This window comes from Nannospalax galili, unplaced genomic scaffold (genome assembly GCF_000622305.1).
Source record: "Nannospalax galili isolate Female #2095 unplaced genomic scaffold, S.galili_v1.0 scaffold69, whole genome shotgun sequence".
In the NCBI taxonomy this organism is placed as follows: domain Eukaryota; kingdom Metazoa; phylum Chordata; class Mammalia; order Rodentia; family Spalacidae; genus Nannospalax; species Nannospalax galili.
Genome location: NW_008360297.1, coordinates 2,669,468 through 2,689,397, shown reverse-complemented (window position 1 = coordinate 2,689,397; position 19,930 = coordinate 2,669,468). Strand labels below are relative to the sequence as shown.

The 19,930-nt window shown below is 38.3% G+C and overlaps 1 protein-coding gene across 3 annotated transcripts in view; it reads left to right on the top strand.

The window, feature by feature from the left end:
• Wdr35 (WD repeat domain 35) overlaps positions 1 to 19,930 on the top strand; it is a 74,471-nt gene that overhangs the window by 14,403 nt on the left and 40,138 nt on the right. Inside the window, exons 5-12 of one of the 3 annotated variants that reach the window (XM_008824199.2) lie at positions 897 to 1,025; positions 2,783 to 2,916; positions 4,976 to 5,141; positions 5,268 to 5,413; positions 7,470 to 7,595; positions 10,365 to 10,550; positions 14,101 to 14,133; positions 14,517 to 14,577. In XM_008824199.2, coding sequence (XP_008822421.1) covers positions 897 to 1,025; positions 2,783 to 2,916; positions 4,976 to 5,141; positions 5,268 to 5,413; positions 7,470 to 7,595; positions 10,365 to 10,550; positions 14,101 to 14,133; positions 14,517 to 14,577 — 981 coding nt within the window. The remainder of the gene's footprint in view (positions 1 to 896; positions 1,026 to 2,782; positions 2,917 to 4,975; positions 5,142 to 5,267; positions 5,414 to 7,469; positions 7,596 to 10,364; positions 10,551 to 14,100; positions 14,134 to 14,516; positions 14,578 to 19,930) is intronic. The other 2 variants (XM_008824200.3, XM_029559203.1) reach the window with 2 other exon arrangements.

Here is a 19,930-nt window from a genome sequence, read left to right as displayed (position 1 = left end):
TATTTACAATTTCTTTCCCTCCCTCCCTCTGTCCCTCCTTCCCTTCCTTCCTTTTCTTTCTATGTGTACCACATGTGGGGTTCTGAGGACAACCTGTAGGAGTGTGTTCTCTCCTTCCACCAGTGGGACCCTGGGATTGAACTCAGGTTGTGCCTTTACCCTCTGAACCATCTCACTGGCCCAGGAGAGTTGCTTTTATCTTTCAAAATGGAGTCTAATCATAATATTTGGGTGATCAGATAATATCTCTGAAATAGACCCCTTGTAACCAGTGGGAAGAATTCATCCTGTTCCTTTGATCTGTGACCCTTCATTAAGAAAATGAATTAGGTGACTACTAAATCATCTCCAAAATGATCAGCTGGTGTTCTTACTCGATAAAAACACATTTATGAAGAAGTTATAATATCCTTTATTATATTGGACCGATTAGCTTCCTTTTCTTATGTGAATGCAAATTGATCTCATCTCCGATGCATGACTCATACAGCTTGTGTCTCATGTCCCAGAGAAAGCTCAAGGTGGGGTGGGGGGAGGTGGAAGAAAAGGATTAATTTAGCTGCATCTCTGTTACTGGAAAAACAACTAATAATACATAGTCCCTTGATACTGGGTGCCATCATCTTCCAAAGGGAAGGTTAACTATTTTTTTTATGTTGGATTTGAAGGCTTTAAAGTTTATGCCTTAGGTTGAAGAACACTTTGCAACCATTTATCCAACAGTGTACTTTTAGAATGTTACGAACTTTTTTGGAGACAGGATCTTATTATGTAGCCTAATCTGCCTCAAACTTATGATCCTCCTTGTGGCATGCTCAGCAAATCTTGACAACCTTTAAGAACCATTTAATAGATGTGGAAATTTTGAGTTGTAATTTTTTAATTTGTGAAAACAGGCTCTTGGTATGAGGAGATGATCAATAATCGTAATAAGTCAGTGGTTCGAAGTATGAGTTGGAACTCGGATGGACAGAAGATCTGCATTGTGTATGAAGACGGTGCTGTGATAGTTGGCTCAGTGGACGGTAATCCACTCATTGGACATTGAACTGAGACTAATAATATATAGATGATTATTTTATCTTTGAAGATTTAGATGATATCATGTTAGTATTCTGATAAAAAATAGACGTAAAAGGAGAAAACACCTATTATATACTTTGGTGACATCTAAGAACCACCTTTTAATTGTAGCCATTTGTCTTTAAGTATATTTAAGACAAAACCAATGTATTGTTTCAGTCTACTACAATGGTATTTAAAAAAAGAATTAGTTTCTCAGTATTATTTTAAATATGGCATTTATGTAACTTATCTTCATATTTCTTAGAGTATATAAATACATAGGTTTTAGTTTCAAAATGTATATAAAATTATAAAAAAATCTGTAATTTTAGTTGAACAGAACATGCCGTTGTTGTAGTTTATAGTCTTAAACCTGTATCTTCCAAGTTTTACTGCAGAGATGAGACTGCATCTTCTGAGTTTGCATCCTTGTTTTAATAAGAAACTGTTTCTACAGAAATTATTTTAAAATAATTTTCTTCATTTCTGTGTATATATGGTAGCCAATTAATATTTCTGGGAGCCTGTAAAGCAATAGCTATAGTTTTAGGAATTAACAGTACAACAATGGGAAATATTCCTAGATCAGGATTCTTAATAAGTAAGTAAGCAATCACTGATCAGTGATTAGTGTTGAAACAGGGGAAATACAGAAACATGTTGAAACACCACCGAAGACAAATGTGGAGGGATCGGGAAGGCTTCCTGGAGAAGGTGATGTGTGTGCTGAGACAAAGATGGTAGGTTGATTGATAAGCAGAATACCTCAGAGTTAAGAAATAGTATTGGCAGAGGAGAGAAAAGAGTCCATAAAGAATACCGAAAGTAGAGCTCTTAGAGACAAAGGAGTTCATAGGTGTCATGGAAGTAAAGAGAGTGTTGGGAAGGAAGTGGTCCAAAAAAGAAGAGACTACAATAAAACCACCATTAGTTGGCTTTGGCAACATGCAGTTGTGGCTTCCGTAAAGGCAGTTTCAATGGAGGTGTGGGGTAGAAGGTAGACCAGGATGCGTTAAGGATTGAAGGGAAGGTAAGGTACTGTAATACTGTGTAACTCCAGGAATTTGAGTGGGAAGGAAGTGGAGAAGTAGGGCAGTAGCTAGAGAGGGATTTAGGGTTGAGGGAGGAAAGGAGTTTTGTTTAGTTTTGTCTTATTTGAGGTGGTGGCCTAGAAGTTCTATGCATATTTGAAGGTTTATGAAGCAGGGCCTGGAGAGAAGCATTTAAGGTGAAAGAGAGACATGAGAGTAATCTGTAGGGGGGAGGGATCCTTAGATTATAGGCTAGGTGGAGGGATTAGCCATGGTAAGGCTTCGTTGGGGAGCTACTTCTTCCTTTGTATTGGTAAAGCAGAAAGCATCAGTATTAATTCAGTTATATTCTGAATGTTTGAAGATGTGAATGAATGAATGAAGTTTGGGGAGAACTTTCATTTTCTTCCCAAAGTAGAAAATGTGCTCTCCTGATAATTGTAAGTGAGAGCCTGCCTTGGAGTTTAGAAGGGGAGAAAGTTTGAAACAGCTGCTATTTAAAAGGTCTCATAGGGCACTTAGCTTATATAAATGCTCAATAAATATTTATTGACCAAGTAAATCTAATGACAGAATGAATACTATGAGGGAAGTGAGAACTCTTTAGGGAAATCAAGAGTTTGAAAGCAGTTGTTGGAGGATCATGGCTCTGTGCTTATGATAATTATGGCCCTGTTTTGCTTTAGGGAATCGTATTTGGGGGAAAGACTTGAAGGGTATACAGCTATGCCATGTAACCTGGTCTGCAGATAGTAAAGTCTTACTTTTTGGAATGGCAAATGGGGAAATACACATTTATGATAATCAAGGAAATTTTATAGTAAGTATGTATATATTCATTATTCTATTAGTATAATTTCAGATGAGTATTTTGTATATCATTCACATATATATCTTTATTATGATAGTTATGATAGCTTATATAATTAGTCTTCAATTCAGTTTTTTGTTTTCTAATCATCTAAGCATTTTAAAATTTATTTTTCTGTGTTTGACTGTTTTGTGTGCATGTGTGTTAAGTACACCCATGTGTGCAATGCCTATGGAAGACAGAAGAGGGCATCAGATCCTCTGGAACTGGAGTTTTGGATGGATGGGTGTTAAGTACCATGTAGGTCCTGAGAACTGAACCCAGGTCCTCTGCAAGAGCAGCCAGTGCTTTTAACTGCTGAACCATCTCTCCAACCCCTAAACATTAAAAAAATTTCTTTTTGAGTTTCAGGATTTTGTTGTTTTGAGAGAGGTGTTATATAGCCCAAGCTGGGACTTGCTGCATAGCTGAGGATGATCTGGAACTCTGAATCTTTCTGCCTCCACCTCCTGAGTCCTAGGGTTACAGCCACACTCAGTTTTTTGCAATGCTGTGAATCAAACCCAGGGATTCTTGAATGTTAAGCAAGCTCTCTACCAACTAAACAGTATCCCAAGCCCAAGTTTAGTTCCATTAAGGCAAATTAATGTCACAGAATGCATCTTTTAGTCATGATTTCTTATTGTTCTTATATGACCACGCATGGAAGCAGAGGGATTCAGTAGAATGATAGGCAGTGTAAGTTTTGAAAGTGTATCCTGGTGCCAGAAGCCAAAGATCACATGCAGACAAGTAGCAACTAGAGGATGTTTGTGAAAAGAATGGTAGGGAGAAAATTCAATTTCTAGAAAGAAAGTAAAAGAAAGAAGTGATTGTCAACCTGACAGGCTCTAGATTCACCTAGGAAACAACTTCTGTGAGGGATTATCTAGTTTCAGTTTAGCCTCTGAGAATGTCTCTGAGGGATTACCTTGTGTTAATTGATGTGGGAAGAACTGTGGTCAGGGCCTTTCCCTGGGCAGGGATCCTGGTCTGTATGAAATGGAAAAAGCAAGCCCAGCCCCAGCATTCCTCCTTCTCTGCTTCCTGATTATGGATGTGATGTGGCCAGCTGCTTCAAACTCCTGTTGCCTTGACTCCCCACCGTGATGGACTGTACCTTTGAGCTGTGAGCAGGAATAAGCTCTTCTCCCTTGAGTTGCTTTTGTCAGAGTATTTATATTGAAGCAACTGGAAAAGAAACCAAGACAGTAATCTTAGGAGGCATAATCTGGAGAAAATTCTGGCTTTGAAACAATTAGCTATGATAGTAGCAAGAGTCACATTTCATAATCCACTCATTGGTAGAAGTAAATTGCTAAATTTTCATTTATCTGTTTTGGAGACATGATCTCACTACACAGTCCAGGCTGTCTTTGAATTTATCTTGTTGCCTCTGCCTACTGAGTATTGGGCCTGTTGTCATTTGAATCTCATTAAAAACTCTGAGCATGGGCTGAAGAAATGGCCCAGTGGTTAAGAGCACTGGCTGCTCTTGCAGAGGACCTGGGTTCAATTCCCAGCACCCCCATGGCAGCCAACAACCATCTGTAACTCCAGTCCCAGGGGAATCTGATGCCCTCTTCTGACCTCTGGGGGCATTGCATGACACAGGTGCACTTACTGTACATACAGGCAAAACACTCATATACTGAAAATTAAAAAACTCTGAGTGTGAGTGTAGCTTTACTTTACCTTTTGAGATTAGGTTTCTATGCTATTGAACTTTTCACTTACCATTAACCTTGTGCTTACTGTGTAGCTCAGGCTAGCCCTAAACTCGAGATATTCCTGATTCTGCCTCTGAAGTGCTGAAATAACAGGCATGTACCACTACACATAGCACTATGTGTTTTTAATTCTTTTTTTTTCTTTTACTCATGAGGAAAATGGAGAGTTAGGTAGTGATGAAGCTTGCATTTGCAATCAGATTTTAAATCTTATTTTTACTGTTCTTCCTACAATACCTATTCAGATTGCTCTATTTTAAAATGTGATTATTAAACCTAATCTAACCAATTCTTCCTAGATGAAAATGAAACTGAACTGTTTGGTGAATGTCACTGGAGCAATCAGCATTGCTGGGATTCACTGGTACCACGGCACAGAAGGCTATGCAGAGCCTGATTGCCCATGCCTTGCAATTTGTTTTGACAATGGGCGATGCCAAATAATGAGACATGAAAATGACCAAAGTAAGCAGTCCTTCTGTTTTATTGAGTTGGAAAGGTTTAAAAGTATCTAAAAATTGTTCTTAAGACAATACAGTGCTCTAGGCTCGGGTATTAACACAGTTGCCACAATTTGTTTGCTTTGACTAGACCCCGTGTTGATTGATACTGGCATGAATGTGGTTGGTATCCAGTGGAACCACATTGGAAGCGTGCTAGCTGTGGCAGGCTCCCAGAAAGTACTCACTCAGGATAAGGATATCAACATTGTGCAGTTTTACACTCCATTTGGTGAGGTAAACATATTAAAGCCTTCCCTTCTTTCCATTATAGGTAGGTGCAGAGTAAGTAGGGGAAAAAACAGGGAAGAAGTCTAAGCCTGTTACATTTTCCTTTAGGGGCATTTTGAATAACAATCTTGAGATACCAAGTGTATGTCTGAATACTGTCTTTTAAGTTTTTATTATATATATGTATATATGTATATATATTTAATTTATTATTTTATGTGTATGAGTGTATTGACTGCATGTATGTATATAGGTGCACCTGTGTTGTACAGTGCCCACAGAGGTCAGAAGAGGGCATCAGATCCCCTGGAACTGGAATTACAGATGGTTGTTAGTGCCATGTGGGTGCTGGGAATCGAATCCAGGTCCTCTGCAAGAGCAGTCAGCACTCTTAGCTGCGGAGCCATCTCTCCAATCCCTTAAATTTTTATTATATTCTACCATATAGTTTGTTTTATAATCTGTACATTTAGAACTCTAGAAGCTTGGCACAAGAATCACTATGGATAGCTATTTAGTGTATTTTTCTCTGTGATTCAAATAAATGTTTTTTATTACCACTGGCTTTTGATTGGCCTTTAATGTAATGTACTTATTCAGGTTCATTTTTCTGGTTTTGAATGTGATACTGTAAATGTCCTTGGATATGAAACATATATCTGTCTGCCATTCTTCTAAACTTTTGATAGTTTTAATTTATTCCAAAGCAACCAATTATAGTTTATCACCTGTGTCATGCAATGCTGCGGAGGTCAGAAGAGGGCTTCGGATTCCTCTGGAACTGGAGTTAAGGACGGTTCATAGCTGCCATGTGGGTGCTGGGAATTGAACCCGGTTCCTCTGCAAGAGTAGTCAGTGCTCTTAACTGCTGAGCCGTCTTTCCAGCCCCTATAGTTTATTATTAATCTTTGTAAGACAGGGTCTGACTATGTATCCCTGGCTGGCCTAAACTTATTATGTAGTCCAGCTGGCCTCGAACTCACGAGAGATCTGCCTGCCTTTGTCTACTGAGTGCTAGGACTAGAGGTGTATACCTCCTCTCCTGGCAGGATCGATTATTTTAAGAAAACTTGTCTTGATGAATTGTATCTGATAGATACTATATTAAAATGTAAGCATTGTTTTCAGAAGCACATATATTATCTTTCTCAGAGGTACTAAGAAATTTAGTTCTTAGAATTTTCTGATTGCATTGATATGTTCAAGTAGAGTACTGGCATATTATGAATTTTTAAAAATTTAGAAAGTGTAACTCTGCTTACAACATTTTGCATTACCTTATTTTCTAATCCCTTATATTTTTTTCCCTTTGAATATCCTATTTTTAAAAATTTATTATTGTTATTTTTAATGTGTTTTGAATGTTTTACTTGCATGTATGTAAATGCACCATGTGCATACAGTGCCCTACAGGGGCCACAAGAGAGTATCAGATCCCCTGGAACTAGAATTACGGTTGTTACCTGCCATGTTGGTGCTGGGGGTTTCAAACCCTGGTCCTCTGTAAGAGCAGCCAGTGCTCTTAACTGATGAGCCATCTCTCCAGTCCCAGGATATCCTGTTTTTTTTTTTTTCAAGTTCACCATAGACTGAGGTTAAATACATTTTTCATTGAACACAAGCCTATACCAGTTGTTTTAATTTTTTTGGGGGGGGGTCTTTTTGAGACAGGGTCTTCCTGTAGTCCCAGCTGTCCTGGAACTCACTATGTAGATCAGGCTGGCCTTGAACTCACAGAGATCCACCTGCCTCTGCCTCCTGAGTGCTGGGATTAAAGGCATGCGTCACTATGCCCGGCTTGTTTTAATATTAATGGTTTGGTATATTTTGATAATTTCTGTAAGAATGAGACTGGAACCATCTAATATTTCAAATCAGTTTCTCAGTTACTCAGTAAAGTGTGCTACACAAAGGTGCTCTTCCCACCTTGTCAGCAAATGATATTTCTGCTAAATGTAAAAGTTAAGGAAAAACAAGGTAGTTATTGTACCACATTTTATTTTGATGAAGTGTTTGGTGGTAATTTGATCATTATGATACTTCAAATTTTATATTTTTCCAGCATCTAGGTACTTTAAAAGTTCCTGGAAAGCAGATGTGTTCACTGTCTTGGGAAGGAGGTGGACTGAAAATTGCGCTAGCTGTTGACTCCTTTATATATTTTGCAAATATTCGACCTGATTATAAGGTATTAGAGCAGTTTTAAAAGAGTGTTTTATTTTTTAAATTTGCACTGAACTTTTTATAACTTTTTATAAAAGAAACTAATTGGAAGGGGGCTTTTAAAATTTTTATTTATTTTTATTTTATGCATATGAGTGTTATGCCTGCATGTGTGTAAGTATACCCATGTCATGCAGTACCAGCAGAGTACAGAAGAGATCCCTTGGAACTAGAGTTACAGATGGTTGTTAGCTACCATATGGGTACTGGGAATTGAACCCAGGTCTTCTGGAAGAACAGCCAGTGCTCTTAACTGCTGAGCCATCTCTCCAGCTCTGGAAGGGGGCTTTTTTTTTTTTTTGTGCATGAAGATCTTAAAACTAGTGAAATAGCAAACTTAATACCATATAAGTAAAGTGCCTCTCAGAGTCAGGATCTCAGGGGAAACAGATGCCCATTTACAGGAGTGTTTGAAAGGCTTCTTACAGAGGTAGCAAGGGGTTGAACGCAATAGTAAATGAGGTAAAGCAGGCAGCAGGGCTTAGCAAACATTAGATGTCATCACCAGCCCTGGGATCAAAGAGCAAGGTAAGGTAATAGTGTTTCTGGAAACCATGAGAGTTATGGTGTGCCATAGCCACTGCTGACTGCCAGGCAGGGATTTGAATAAGCATTCCATCTCTTCCCTCTCTTGATGCCTTTTTGTTTTTTAAGCCAGGTCATTGTTACAGATCTGACCTGGCCTTTTATCTTTAGTTTTAATTTTTTCTATGTGTATGAATGTTTTGCCTGCAAGTATGTGCACTATGTGTGTGCCTGGTACCCATGGAAGCCAGAGGAGGGCATTAGACCTCCTGAAACTGAAGTAACAGAAAGTTGAAAGCTGCCATGTACATGCTGTGAACTGAACCTGGGTCCTCTGTAATAGCAGTGAGTGCTCATAACCACTGAGCCATCTCTCATTATAATGGCCAAAATCAACAGGTGCCAAACAGCAAAGTAACCCATAGAATGGAACTCACAACAGTAATCCTCCAGGTTCAGAGCAGAGTGGAGAAGGGCAGAAATGGATCAGGAGAGGAAAGTGAGAATAAATCACACAGTATTTTATGTTAAACACATTATCCACATGACATCACATTATCTTATCTTAGCTTCACATTCTATACAAAACAAACTCTGAAACTGGAGACTGATTTGATAATCTGTTTTGAAAAATCTTGTGCAAACTAGGCATAGTAGACCGTGGCTCTTACACCATCTCTCAGGAGATGGAGGCAGTGTGAGGACAACTTCAGTTACATAGTGAGACCCTCTCTCAGAAAACCAAGGGCAGGAAGTGCAGTTTAGTAGAGCACATGCACAAGGCCCTGGGTTTGATCCATAGCAAGCAAAAGACAAAACAAAAACAAAAACCTAATCCATAGAGAAATGGCTAATTTCTCTAATTTCGAGAGCCAGGACAGGGAAAATGTCCAGTAAACATGGAGCATCTCGTTATGGTAGACAATGAGGAAGTGCTCCCTGCAAAAGGATGAGGACATGTTGGAGGGACATGGAAGACAACCCAGGATAGCTTACAGTGGCCAAAGCTGGAATAATTTGAGGAACAAAGGATATAGCATTCTATTATAGCTTAATTATGAGTCTAGGAGTCAATATGAATATATATACATTATTTAAGTAAAATAAATCAGAGAGAAGAAGCAGATTTTTCTTACAGTCGTATTCCAAATTACATACTGCACTCTTTAGGAGGTGGAGTGGTCTCTCATCCTTGTAGCTTAGAGAGGGATAAAGGAGGGAGCTTTTCAGGGGAGAATCCTGGCAGCTACTCTGGCCAAGTGATCTGAGTTAACACCATTGTGATGTCATGCGGAGATCATACCCTTAATATGACATGATGAGAAGGCATTTCACTTTAGTGATGGTCTTCCTAAAAACTAGTAACCCTATATAAGCATGAGAAAAACACTAGAGAGACCCAAACTGAGGGGCACTCCTCAAAATACTTGATTATACTCTTTTTCCCCTGCCAAGATCTTCAATAACAGGGAGACTGAGAAACCATCATAGCCCAAAGGATCCCAAGGAGACATGACAGCAGAATAAAAAAAAAAAGATTTATTTATTTTATTAATGCATGTAAGTGTGTGTCTGTGTGAGTTTATGTGCATCACATGCATGCAGGAGCCCATGGAAGCTAGAAGAGGGCATCAAATTCCCTGGAACTGGAGTTACAGATGTTTGTGAGCTACCATATAGGTGCTGGGAACTGAACCTAGGTCCTCTGTAAGAGCAGTAAGTGCTTTTAATTTCTGAGTCATCTCTCTAGCCCCTATAAAACCATATTATAAAAATCATGGATGGGAGAAAAAAAAGCAGAGTGCCTATTTTTGAATTTTGGCTTAGGGATTCAGAATTCAAACTTCTGACTGATCACTCTCTGTACGCCACTCCCACCCTCAGTAGGGATTAACTATTGAAAATTTTCAGTACTGAAACTTAAAGTTTACAAATAAAGTCAGACAAACTAAATTTATTTTCATAGCACATTCTTTTTTTTTAAAAAAAATATCTTTATTATTGTGACTTTTAGACTTTTTTGTTAGTGGGGAAAGCTAATCTATTAGTCTTCCATTTTGAAGGATATCTTTGTCAGCCCTGATAAACCACCTATTTCAATATTTCTAGAGTAAGAATAAAATGTGGGTTTTCTTTCCCAAACTAAATATTCTGTCCTTCTTTTATCTTTCTTCCCTACTTTTACTTGTTTTTCTTTCTCTCTTCCTAGTGGGGCTATTGCTCAAACACTGTGGTTTATGCATATACCAGACCCAATCGTCCTGAGTACTGTGTTGTCTTTTGGGATACCAAAAACAACGAGAAGTACATTAAATATGTGAAGAGTCTCATTTCTATCACCACGTGTGGTGATTTCTGTATTTTGGCCACAAAAGCTGATGAAAGCCACCCTCAGGTAGGTAATGGTTGGTATCTCAAAGATGAGTTGACAGTGGGCAGAGCTGGATCTCAGCTACCTGTCTTCTCCAGCATGGACTGGACAATGGCATACAGAATACTGGCTCTATTGGTTGTCATCTGTCCAAACCTGTTTTGGAAAATGGAAAACTGACTCTGTGGTTCTTATATGCCCTGATTCTTCTTTTCCTTACCAACCAGCCATTTTGGCAGTTCATGGTAACTGGTTCCTTACCGAAGTTTTTGTCTCTGAAATATATTTAAACTACCACAACCCTTCTTTGCCAAGTCAAAATTTCACCAGCACATACACACACAAAATCCAGATGTTTAGCAGAAAACTGAAGAAATTAAAACAGCTGGGGTAGCTTTTGACATTGATAAATCTGTTTTCACTTGGAGATATATTGCTTTAAAAATTTATGCTTGAAATAAAGCATAAAATAGCTTTAGCATGAAATAAAGAATATAAATAATGTGCTTTTTTTTTTTTTAAAAAAAGACTGCTAACAATTTGCAAAAAAAAAAATAGTATTTCAAAGTAAGACTACCAATGTCTTTGACTGGGTTATAGTTTCAAAGTACAGAGATTTTGTTAAAGGTGATTATAAGAACAGCCCCATTTGGTTTTGTTCTCTTCTGTAGCATTAAAACAACAGTAAAACATTAAAAAAAAGTGACAGGCCCATAGGGGCAGGAAAGGAGGGGTAGAGGCAACAAAGTCTTGGAGGTTGGAGAGAAGCAATTATCTTAGGAGACTTAAATACACCACTCATGGAGCATGTCTGGGGCAACTGGTTACAGAGTGCTGAAGAAGCGCTGGACTTAGGGGTTCCCGGTTGGGGAAGGAAACAGACACACAGGCAATTTGGCAGTATCATTGATGACGCAGGAAAGCGAAAACTCTCAAAAACAACAAAAAAGATTTAGAAAGAAGCAAATTCCCAGGTCTCCTCTTGACAGAGCCTATAGACAATGGCTTTATTGCCATCTCTGAAGACTGGGGTTTGGTCTCCAAATAAGATCAAAATGAAAATGAGTCTCTCTGCATAGCTGACAGGAGACAGACTCTGCTGAAAATCACAGCTGTCACTGCTTACCTCTAACGCTGTCCTGCTGGTCCTGTCATCTTCTCCCAATTGCTTCCCAGAGAACTGGCCACTGAGCTTCCAGCTTTGAGGTAGCAGGTTGAGACCGTCTTCCCTGGACAATCTCATGAGCTCAGAACACAATGAATACACACTAACAGTCTCCAAGAAAGAGACCTGCCTTAGCACCTCACAGTGAGGCCATGGTCAGTGAGGCTCATTCAGGGATAAGTAGATTCCAAAGAGTATCCCACTCCTAAGTATATCATATAGAAAAGAGTCTCAGACATTTGGGAGAAGCAGCCAATTTAGCAAACAGACACCAAATCTAAACACAAATAGGAAAGAACTTGGAGGAAGCAGAGACAAGGCAGGAAGAACAATTCAAAAAGCACTGCTGTCTCAACAGTCCTTGGCATCCTCAGACAGTTAAGAGATTTCCATCCATGACATGAGAGATACTATAGAAAAGGAACATTTGGGAAATTAGAGATATGACAAACACATTGAAAAATCTGGTGAAAGGGCTACAGTGAAGGAAATACCTATAAAGCAGTGAAAGACAAGGAAATGGAAAATAAGAAAATCAGAGGACTAGCCCTGGAAGTTTAGCCTTTGAACAGTGGCACCAATAAGAGTGAACAGGTCAAAACTGAGGACGGGCTGGGGAGATGGCCCAGTGGTAAAGTGCTTGCTGTGCAAGTATGGACTCCAGGTTGGATCCCTAGCATCCATCTAAAAGCCAAGTGGACATGGTAGCCCATCTATAATCCCAGCACCGGGGAGGCTGAGACAGGAGATCCTTGGGGTAAGATGGCTGGCTAGACTAGCCGAATCAGCCAGCCTAGGTTTCAGCAAGAGATTCCACTTTAGTAAAAAAAGTGGAGAGTGATTGAGGAAGTCAGCTTCTGCTCCCCTCACATGTGCACACGTGCACCCCCACACATGTGACCACACATACACACATATGCAGATATCAAGTGGAGGAGTGTAAGTTTAAAAAAAAAAGCAAATTTCTTTGAGGGTCTAGATTGGAAGTCACTAGTTCAGTGAATAAAAATGCTTTCAAGTTAAGGAATATTTTTATAAAATTTCTTAACACAACACAGGGATTAAACAAAACAAGACAAAACAAACCCCTAACAGGCTTTTTAGAGAGGAAAAGCAGATTCCTCAAGATGAGAAGTCATAATGGAGAACTGCCTTCAGAACTCGGAGGGAAAATGATTTCCTGTCTAGAATTTCAGATCTTAAGGAAACTACTAATTAAATGTGAGAGTAGAGAGTTATTTCAGCCAAAGTCTACGAAGATCAGGAATCAATCAAGAAAGAGGAAACAAACCAGAAACACCAGCCCCCATGGTGAAGAGTAAGCCAGCTGACTTGGGCGGCATGCCCAGAGACTCCAGTGAGGACAGAAGGCTCCAAAAGATAGTCAAGAGGATGCAATCACCGCAGTACCTCATGTTTGATCCCTTGAGAGGAGATATGCTAACTGGAGGATAGTTGGAGAAAAAAGAAAAACATGTATCACAAGGAAAGCAAAATATGACTGAAAAGAAAATAATACCGTGGGTGACTCAGTTGTGAGTAGCTCTTATTGTGGTCAAAATGATTTGACATTTTAAAAGCTCTTAACTGAAATACAACAAATATTCAACCTTAAATTCTGATCTGAAAAAATTAGGTTAAAAGTGGAAAGATGGCAGGATGGAAGTGTGGCAGAGGAATGGGGAAGTGGATGGAAAAAGCTAAGTGCTTATTAATAGTTCACATTGGGAAAGCAACAGAAGGCGCACTAGATTGAAATACAACAAAGCAAGAAGAAACACTGTAAACATGTTACCTAGAAGCCAGTGATTGCCCTGAGTTCAAGTCCAGCCTGCGTTACAGTGTGAAAAACAAAATAAAATGCCCTCCAAATCACCAATCCAACCAACAAATTAGATTTGTCACACAGATAATGGATGAATTAAAGGGAGTAGAAGTGGGAAGATTGCCAGAACTCATGGGATTATTTGAAACTTATAAATGTATAATTGCTGGAAGTGAAAGTTAAGTTAGAACCACAATTGTTTGTGTTAATTAAAGGCAATAAGTAAGCTCATTTTAAGCAGTAGATGGGTAAAATATTTTAATCTCTTTACTGTAATACAGTTTATATTTATGAAATTAAATTTTAATTTAGATACCAAAAAGAAAAATGTATGTAAATAAAACACAAATTGGTTTATTTGAAATTATTGAGCTGGTTAGGAAAACATCTAAGTAGAACAGTATTGTTAGTAGGAGATAGAGTAACAGTTAAAAAATGAAATTATTTGGTTAGAATAATATGATGTAAAATGTACTTAATACTTTTCCTAATATCAGTCATTGATGATTGTTTGTATGCAGCAATTTTTCCTGAATTAACTGCATTTTTCTGAATTTCTACATTTTTCATATACTGCTTCAAAGGAGGAGAATGAAATGGAGACATTTGGTGCAATGGTAACAAATTCCATTAGCTCTTGCATAGCTGGATACAGGGTGCCATGATGTTGTAGAGATCAGAAGTTTAGAAGTCTAATGGTGGAAAGCAGCCTGTGCGCTTGTTTCTGAAGTGTTTTCCTAGAGATGGTAGTGCAGAGTTCCGTTATACTGAGAAATGGTCTTGTTTAGTTTTAATTCATGTTTTTAATAGTTAATGCTGTTAATGAGCTTCCTTTGTCTGCTATTCTTTGTACCTAATAAATTTTATCAGTTATTTCTGAGTTAGTGATACTTGAAAAGATAAGCATGCTACACAAGCGTATTTCTTTTGTTATTTATAATGAAGTACTCTGATAGTTTTGCAAGAATTCTGATATTCTTTTTCTTTTATTTGTTTACAGTTTGTGCTAGTTCTTTGCAATTCTATTGGCACACCCTTGGATCCCAAATACATTGATCTTGGTAAGGAAATGCTAATCTTTGTTTCCTGTCCAATCAGATTTTGTTTGTAACACTATTCAAAAACCTAAGGGGTTGGAGATATGGCTCATTGGATAGGAATGCTTGCTGTGAAAGCAAGAGGACTTGAGTTTGAACCCTGGCACTCATATAAAATTTGGGCATGACCACACATGCCTGTAATTCTAGCATTGTGGAATGGAGCTGTATGGATCCCAGGAACTCACTGGCCAGCTGGCCTAGAGAGTTTCAGGTTCCCTTATCTCTCAGTGGTAACTCACTAAGAAATAAGGTGGAGAGTCAGAGAGGGATATACCCAGAGTTCTCCTTTGGCCTCTGCATGTGCATACATGAATGTGCTTATACGTCACATACCTCCTAACTCCTAATAATGTTATTAATTAGAATGATTCTCTAAAATAAGGATGGCCATACATCCTGGCTGTCAGATCTAGTTCCAGTTGATACCTAGTCTCATAGCAGATTTATTAATGCCCCCTTTCACTCTGAAAAGTATCCTGGTTACTACAATACATTGAAAGGTGATTGTATCTAAAATCCATAATAATTCCACAATTGCCATCATTTGTCTACATGGGAAATATAATTGCACTGGAATTGGTATGCAATGGAATGATTAGTATGCAATAAACAGGGTTAGAGAAAGAATTTTGCTCTTAAAGCACTTTTATTATTAATAAACTGCTTGTAAATACTTTTCTTCCATAAAAACACTTTAGCTCCTTGTAAAATAAGCTTGCTCTTTCCAGAATTTTCTAATGAAAATTGTCTACTAATAGAGACAGCCTTAAAAAATTCCTCATTTCCTGTTTTTAGAGGGCATTTATTTAGTTTACTCTTTCCTCCAACAGGTAGGAAAGTAACCTTTTAAAAAGTTCCAAGTCTTATTCTAAGAAATTTATTTAAAATCATTAACAAATATTTTGTTGCCATACAAACTTACAAAAGTAATGGTTTTCTTGTAAAAGTACTGTCATATATTAGAAATGATGTGACAGAAATAAGTCAGTCTAAAAATTTGAAAATCCATTGAGTGATTTTTCTGCCCATGAGAATTAGCCATTTATTTTAGATTAGACACTCAGTCTTAACACTCGTGTAATGTTTCTTTCTAAATGTGTTTTGCTGAGGCCTTTGGATAGAACAAGCAGATGTGAGAGATGTGTATTGGCCTCCAAGCCTATACTGCATGTTTAGGGGTCTGGTAACTCACTCACTTTGATAAACTGAAACATTTTAACTTCCTGTCTAATGCTCATTGTTAGATAGATATATTTATATACTTATATACATATTTATACATATACATGTTAAATTCCTTGTTATTGGAAGTAAAAGGATTGGCTTATAACTATTACAGACTTGTTATGTGGGTATTTTTTATTATTAATAGAAGTATTACATTCTTTTAAAAAATTATTTTTTATTCTATGTGTATGAGTGTTTTGCCTGCATGTATGTAAACACATCCATGCATGTAATGACCACAGAGGCCAAAAGAGGGCATTGAATCCCTTGGAACTGAAGTTACAGACTGTTGTTAGCCACCATGTGGGTGCTGGGAATCTAACCTGGGTCCTCTGGAAGAGCAGTGCTCTTAACTGCTGAGCTGTCTCTTCAGCCATCCATTCTTATTTGTGTGTCTGTGGGGGGGGGTGTCAGCGACAACTTGTAGGAGTCACTTTTCTCCTTATACCATGTGGGCCTCAGGTATTAAACTCTGGTTGTTAGGCTTAGCAGCAAGAGCCCTTACCTACTGAGCTATCTCCCTAGCCCAAAGTACTAATTTCCTTAAGGTATAAATTCTGCCAATCTTCAGATTGTAATTTTTTCTTTTAATAGCAAGAATTTTAACATAGAATCATTTGTTATATCATATAGGGTTAGCCTCAAAGTGATTTTTATCCCAGGTGGACTATTTTTAAAATAAAACTAAATGCAAATCTTTCCTCTTCATAAAATGGAAAATACTTGAGGGCATGATTATTTGTATTTTTAAAATTTTTATTTTATTTTATGTGTATGAGTATATTGCCTGCATGCATGTAAATGTACTTGTGTTGTGCAATGCCCATGGAGGTCAGAAGAGGGCATCAGATCCCCTGGAACTGGAGTTATAGATGGTTGTTAGCTGCCATGTGGGTGCTAGGAATCGAACTTGGGTCCTATGCCAGAGCAGCCAGTGCTTTTAACTACCGAGTCAGCTCTCTGCCCCAATTATTTGTATTTTTGAGTCTCAAAACATTTTTTTGCAGTCTCGCTTAATAGAAATTTTAACAAGAACTCTTTCACTGGCCTGCGGCAGAGGCAAAGACTCAACATTTTTGCTTCATACATATCCTGTAAGATTTCTTAAAAAAGTTTTATGCCAAATTTTCAGGAAGGTGAAAGACTAATACAAACAATAAAAATGTGTGTATGACAGATACTCTTCTAGAATGTATTATTTTTGTCTTGCAATCTATTTTCTTGAAAGTCTCTGTAGAAACTTTTAAAAAGACCTTTACACATTGCTGTAGAATGTGACTTGTGGGGCTCTGTTGTCCTGGACATGAGGATGGGGCACCCTCTGTTCGTGTTATGTGACACACTCAAGCCCTTTGGCGTGCTTCTTTCAAAGTACTTTTCACCCTGCACTGTTTGTTGCTTTGTCTGCCTTTTCGAATTTCTTAAAGATCTGTGTCTAGTTAATTACTGTATCCCCAGTACCGAAAAGTGTGCTTGGCTCATAATAAATATTTCTTGAATGCACAGACAGTATTTATTTCCTATTATGTGAATTATTTCTTTGTTAGCAAACCACCAAATATATACTGTTGCAGTCCCTGGGAAAAATAATTAAAGAAATCATGGTATTTTTTTTATAGGATGTCTAAGTAAATAAGATATAGTTGATTCATTGAGCAATGACTTACCGCTCTTGTGCTGTGTGCCAGGTTCTGTGCTTGTTGATGGGATAAATGGATGTTGGTACATAACGATGGTCAATCACGTTTTTTCTACTTAGAGAATTGTGCGTGGGGCTGTTTTGAGGGATAAATATTTCTTCAGGTGGTACTTTAAGGTGAAGATAGCATCCTGCCTGTGCAGAAGTCATTTTTTGTAGAAGCATGCAGGCAGGTTTCTAATGCTGCTTTCTAGCACATTCACTAAATTTTCCATAGTTTTCAGAGAAAGTTAATTTGAGAAAAATGTTTTAGTGCAATTTCAGTTTACCAGCTCTTTAAAGGCCAAGGAATGAGTAAGTAGGAAAGTGGGGGAGCATTACAGATGCAGGCACTTATTTTAGACCTCAGTATTAAATATTACAAGCAGGTTTTTCTTATTTGTGAATTCCTAAATTGTTTTAAATTATTTTACATCCTGGCTTGGCTCATAACAAGTACAGTGGATGGAAGCGTAATTATTTTCTTAGAATTTTTTCCCAATCTTACTAGATATTTTGAAAGGTTTTTTTTCATGGGTATGTGTGTTGTATGTATGCATGTTCACATTTGTGTGGGTGCACATGTATGTGAGTGCACATATATGTATGTGCACGTGGAGGCCTGAAGTTGAAGTTGAGAGTCTTCCTTGATTGCTCTCTACTTTTATTTATTGAGGCAGAACTTGTCATTTGCAAATTCCAGTTAGTCCAGCCAGCCAGGTTGCCCTAGGGATCCAGTCTTGTTTCTGCCACTTCTGAATGCTGGGGTTCCAGGTGGCCCCCACGCCTGCCAGCTTTTTAAAATATGTGTTCTGGGGATACAAACTCAGGTCCTCAAGCTTATGTAGCAAGCAAGTACTTGACTCACTGAGCCATCTCTTTACCCTGATATTTTGATTTTTTTTCCTTTCTTGAAAGAGGCATCAGGTGTTTTTATCTGGGTGGGTTTTTTTTTCCCCTAAAATTTCTCAAAGATTGATCTTAATTTTCCTTTTTTCCCCTTCCTTCCTTCCTTCCTTCCTTCCTTCCTTCCCTCCTTCCTTCCTTCCTTTCTTTTTTGTGGGACAGGGTCTCCCTGTAACCCCAGCTAGCCTGAAACTGGTGTGTAGATCAGGCTGGCCTTGATCTCACAGGGATCACCTGCTTCTGCCTCCTCAGTGCTGGGACTAAAAGCATGCACCACTATACCTGGCTATTTTCTTTTTTTAATATAATAGTTTTATTAATTCTCTAAGAATTTCAGGGGCTGGAGAGATGGCTCAGTGGTTAAGAGCACTGACTGTTCTTGCAGAAGACCTGGGTTCAATTCTCAGTGCTCACATGGCAGCTAACAACCATCTGTCACTCTGGTTCCAGGGAAATCTGACACCATTTTCTGACACCCATGGGCAGTGCATGTAATGGATGCACTCACATGCAGGCAATACACTCATATAGTTAAAATAGAAGTAATAAATTAAATATTAAAAAAAAGAATTTCGCACAACCTATTTTGATTGTACTCACTCCTTACCGTCTCCCACCCCCTTCCAACTTCGTGTCCTTTTTGAAAAAAGTAACTCTCTGGATTCAATTTGTGCTTCCCGTATACCCATGAGTGTTGGGCCACTCACTGGAGGGTGATTGACCCACCACTGTTAAAGAAAATGGATTCTCCCTCTCCCAGAAGCCATCAACTGTTCATAGCTCTTGAGTTAAGGGTGGGAACTCATGAGCCCTTTCCTTCCTTATGCTGAATGTTGACTAGCTTGATCTTGTGCAGGTCTTGTGAAGAGAGCCACAGCTGCTGTGAGTTCATGAGTGCAGCGGTTTTATTATGTCTGTAAGACACTGTTTTGCTCTGGTCCCTGACCCATTTTTTTAAATTATTTTTTTATTTTTTTATTTTACAAAAACTTTATTGAGAATTTCATATGTGCATATAAGGTGTTTTGATCAAATCCATGCCCATTCCTTCCCTTCCAGCACCTCCCATATTTCCTCATCACTTTTTTCTTTTTCTTTTTTTAAATATTTCTTTCATTTATTTATTTTTATGGGGCTTTTGGGTACATTCCGCCCTCTGAAGAGGTAACCCTAAAATCTTTTAAGGATTATATACAAGCTCCCAAATACTTTGGACATTTTGGCCTTGGAACAGAGTATGTTGCTAAGAGGCCCAAGGACATTTTGAGTTTTAGCTAAGAAACTGGCTACTTTTCTTTGGGGCCTTTTTGCCTTAACTGCCTAGCCAATTCCTATCTCCTATTCTTATTATGCCAGCCTCTGAAAAGTTTACCCAAGTTGTGGATAGGGAACCAGGACACAGACCACTCTGGCTTATTCTATACTGAACAAGGACACAGGGTGAGGCAATTGGGGTACCCCTTCAGTGGGTCTATCTAAAAGACTCCCAAATTGCATAACTCT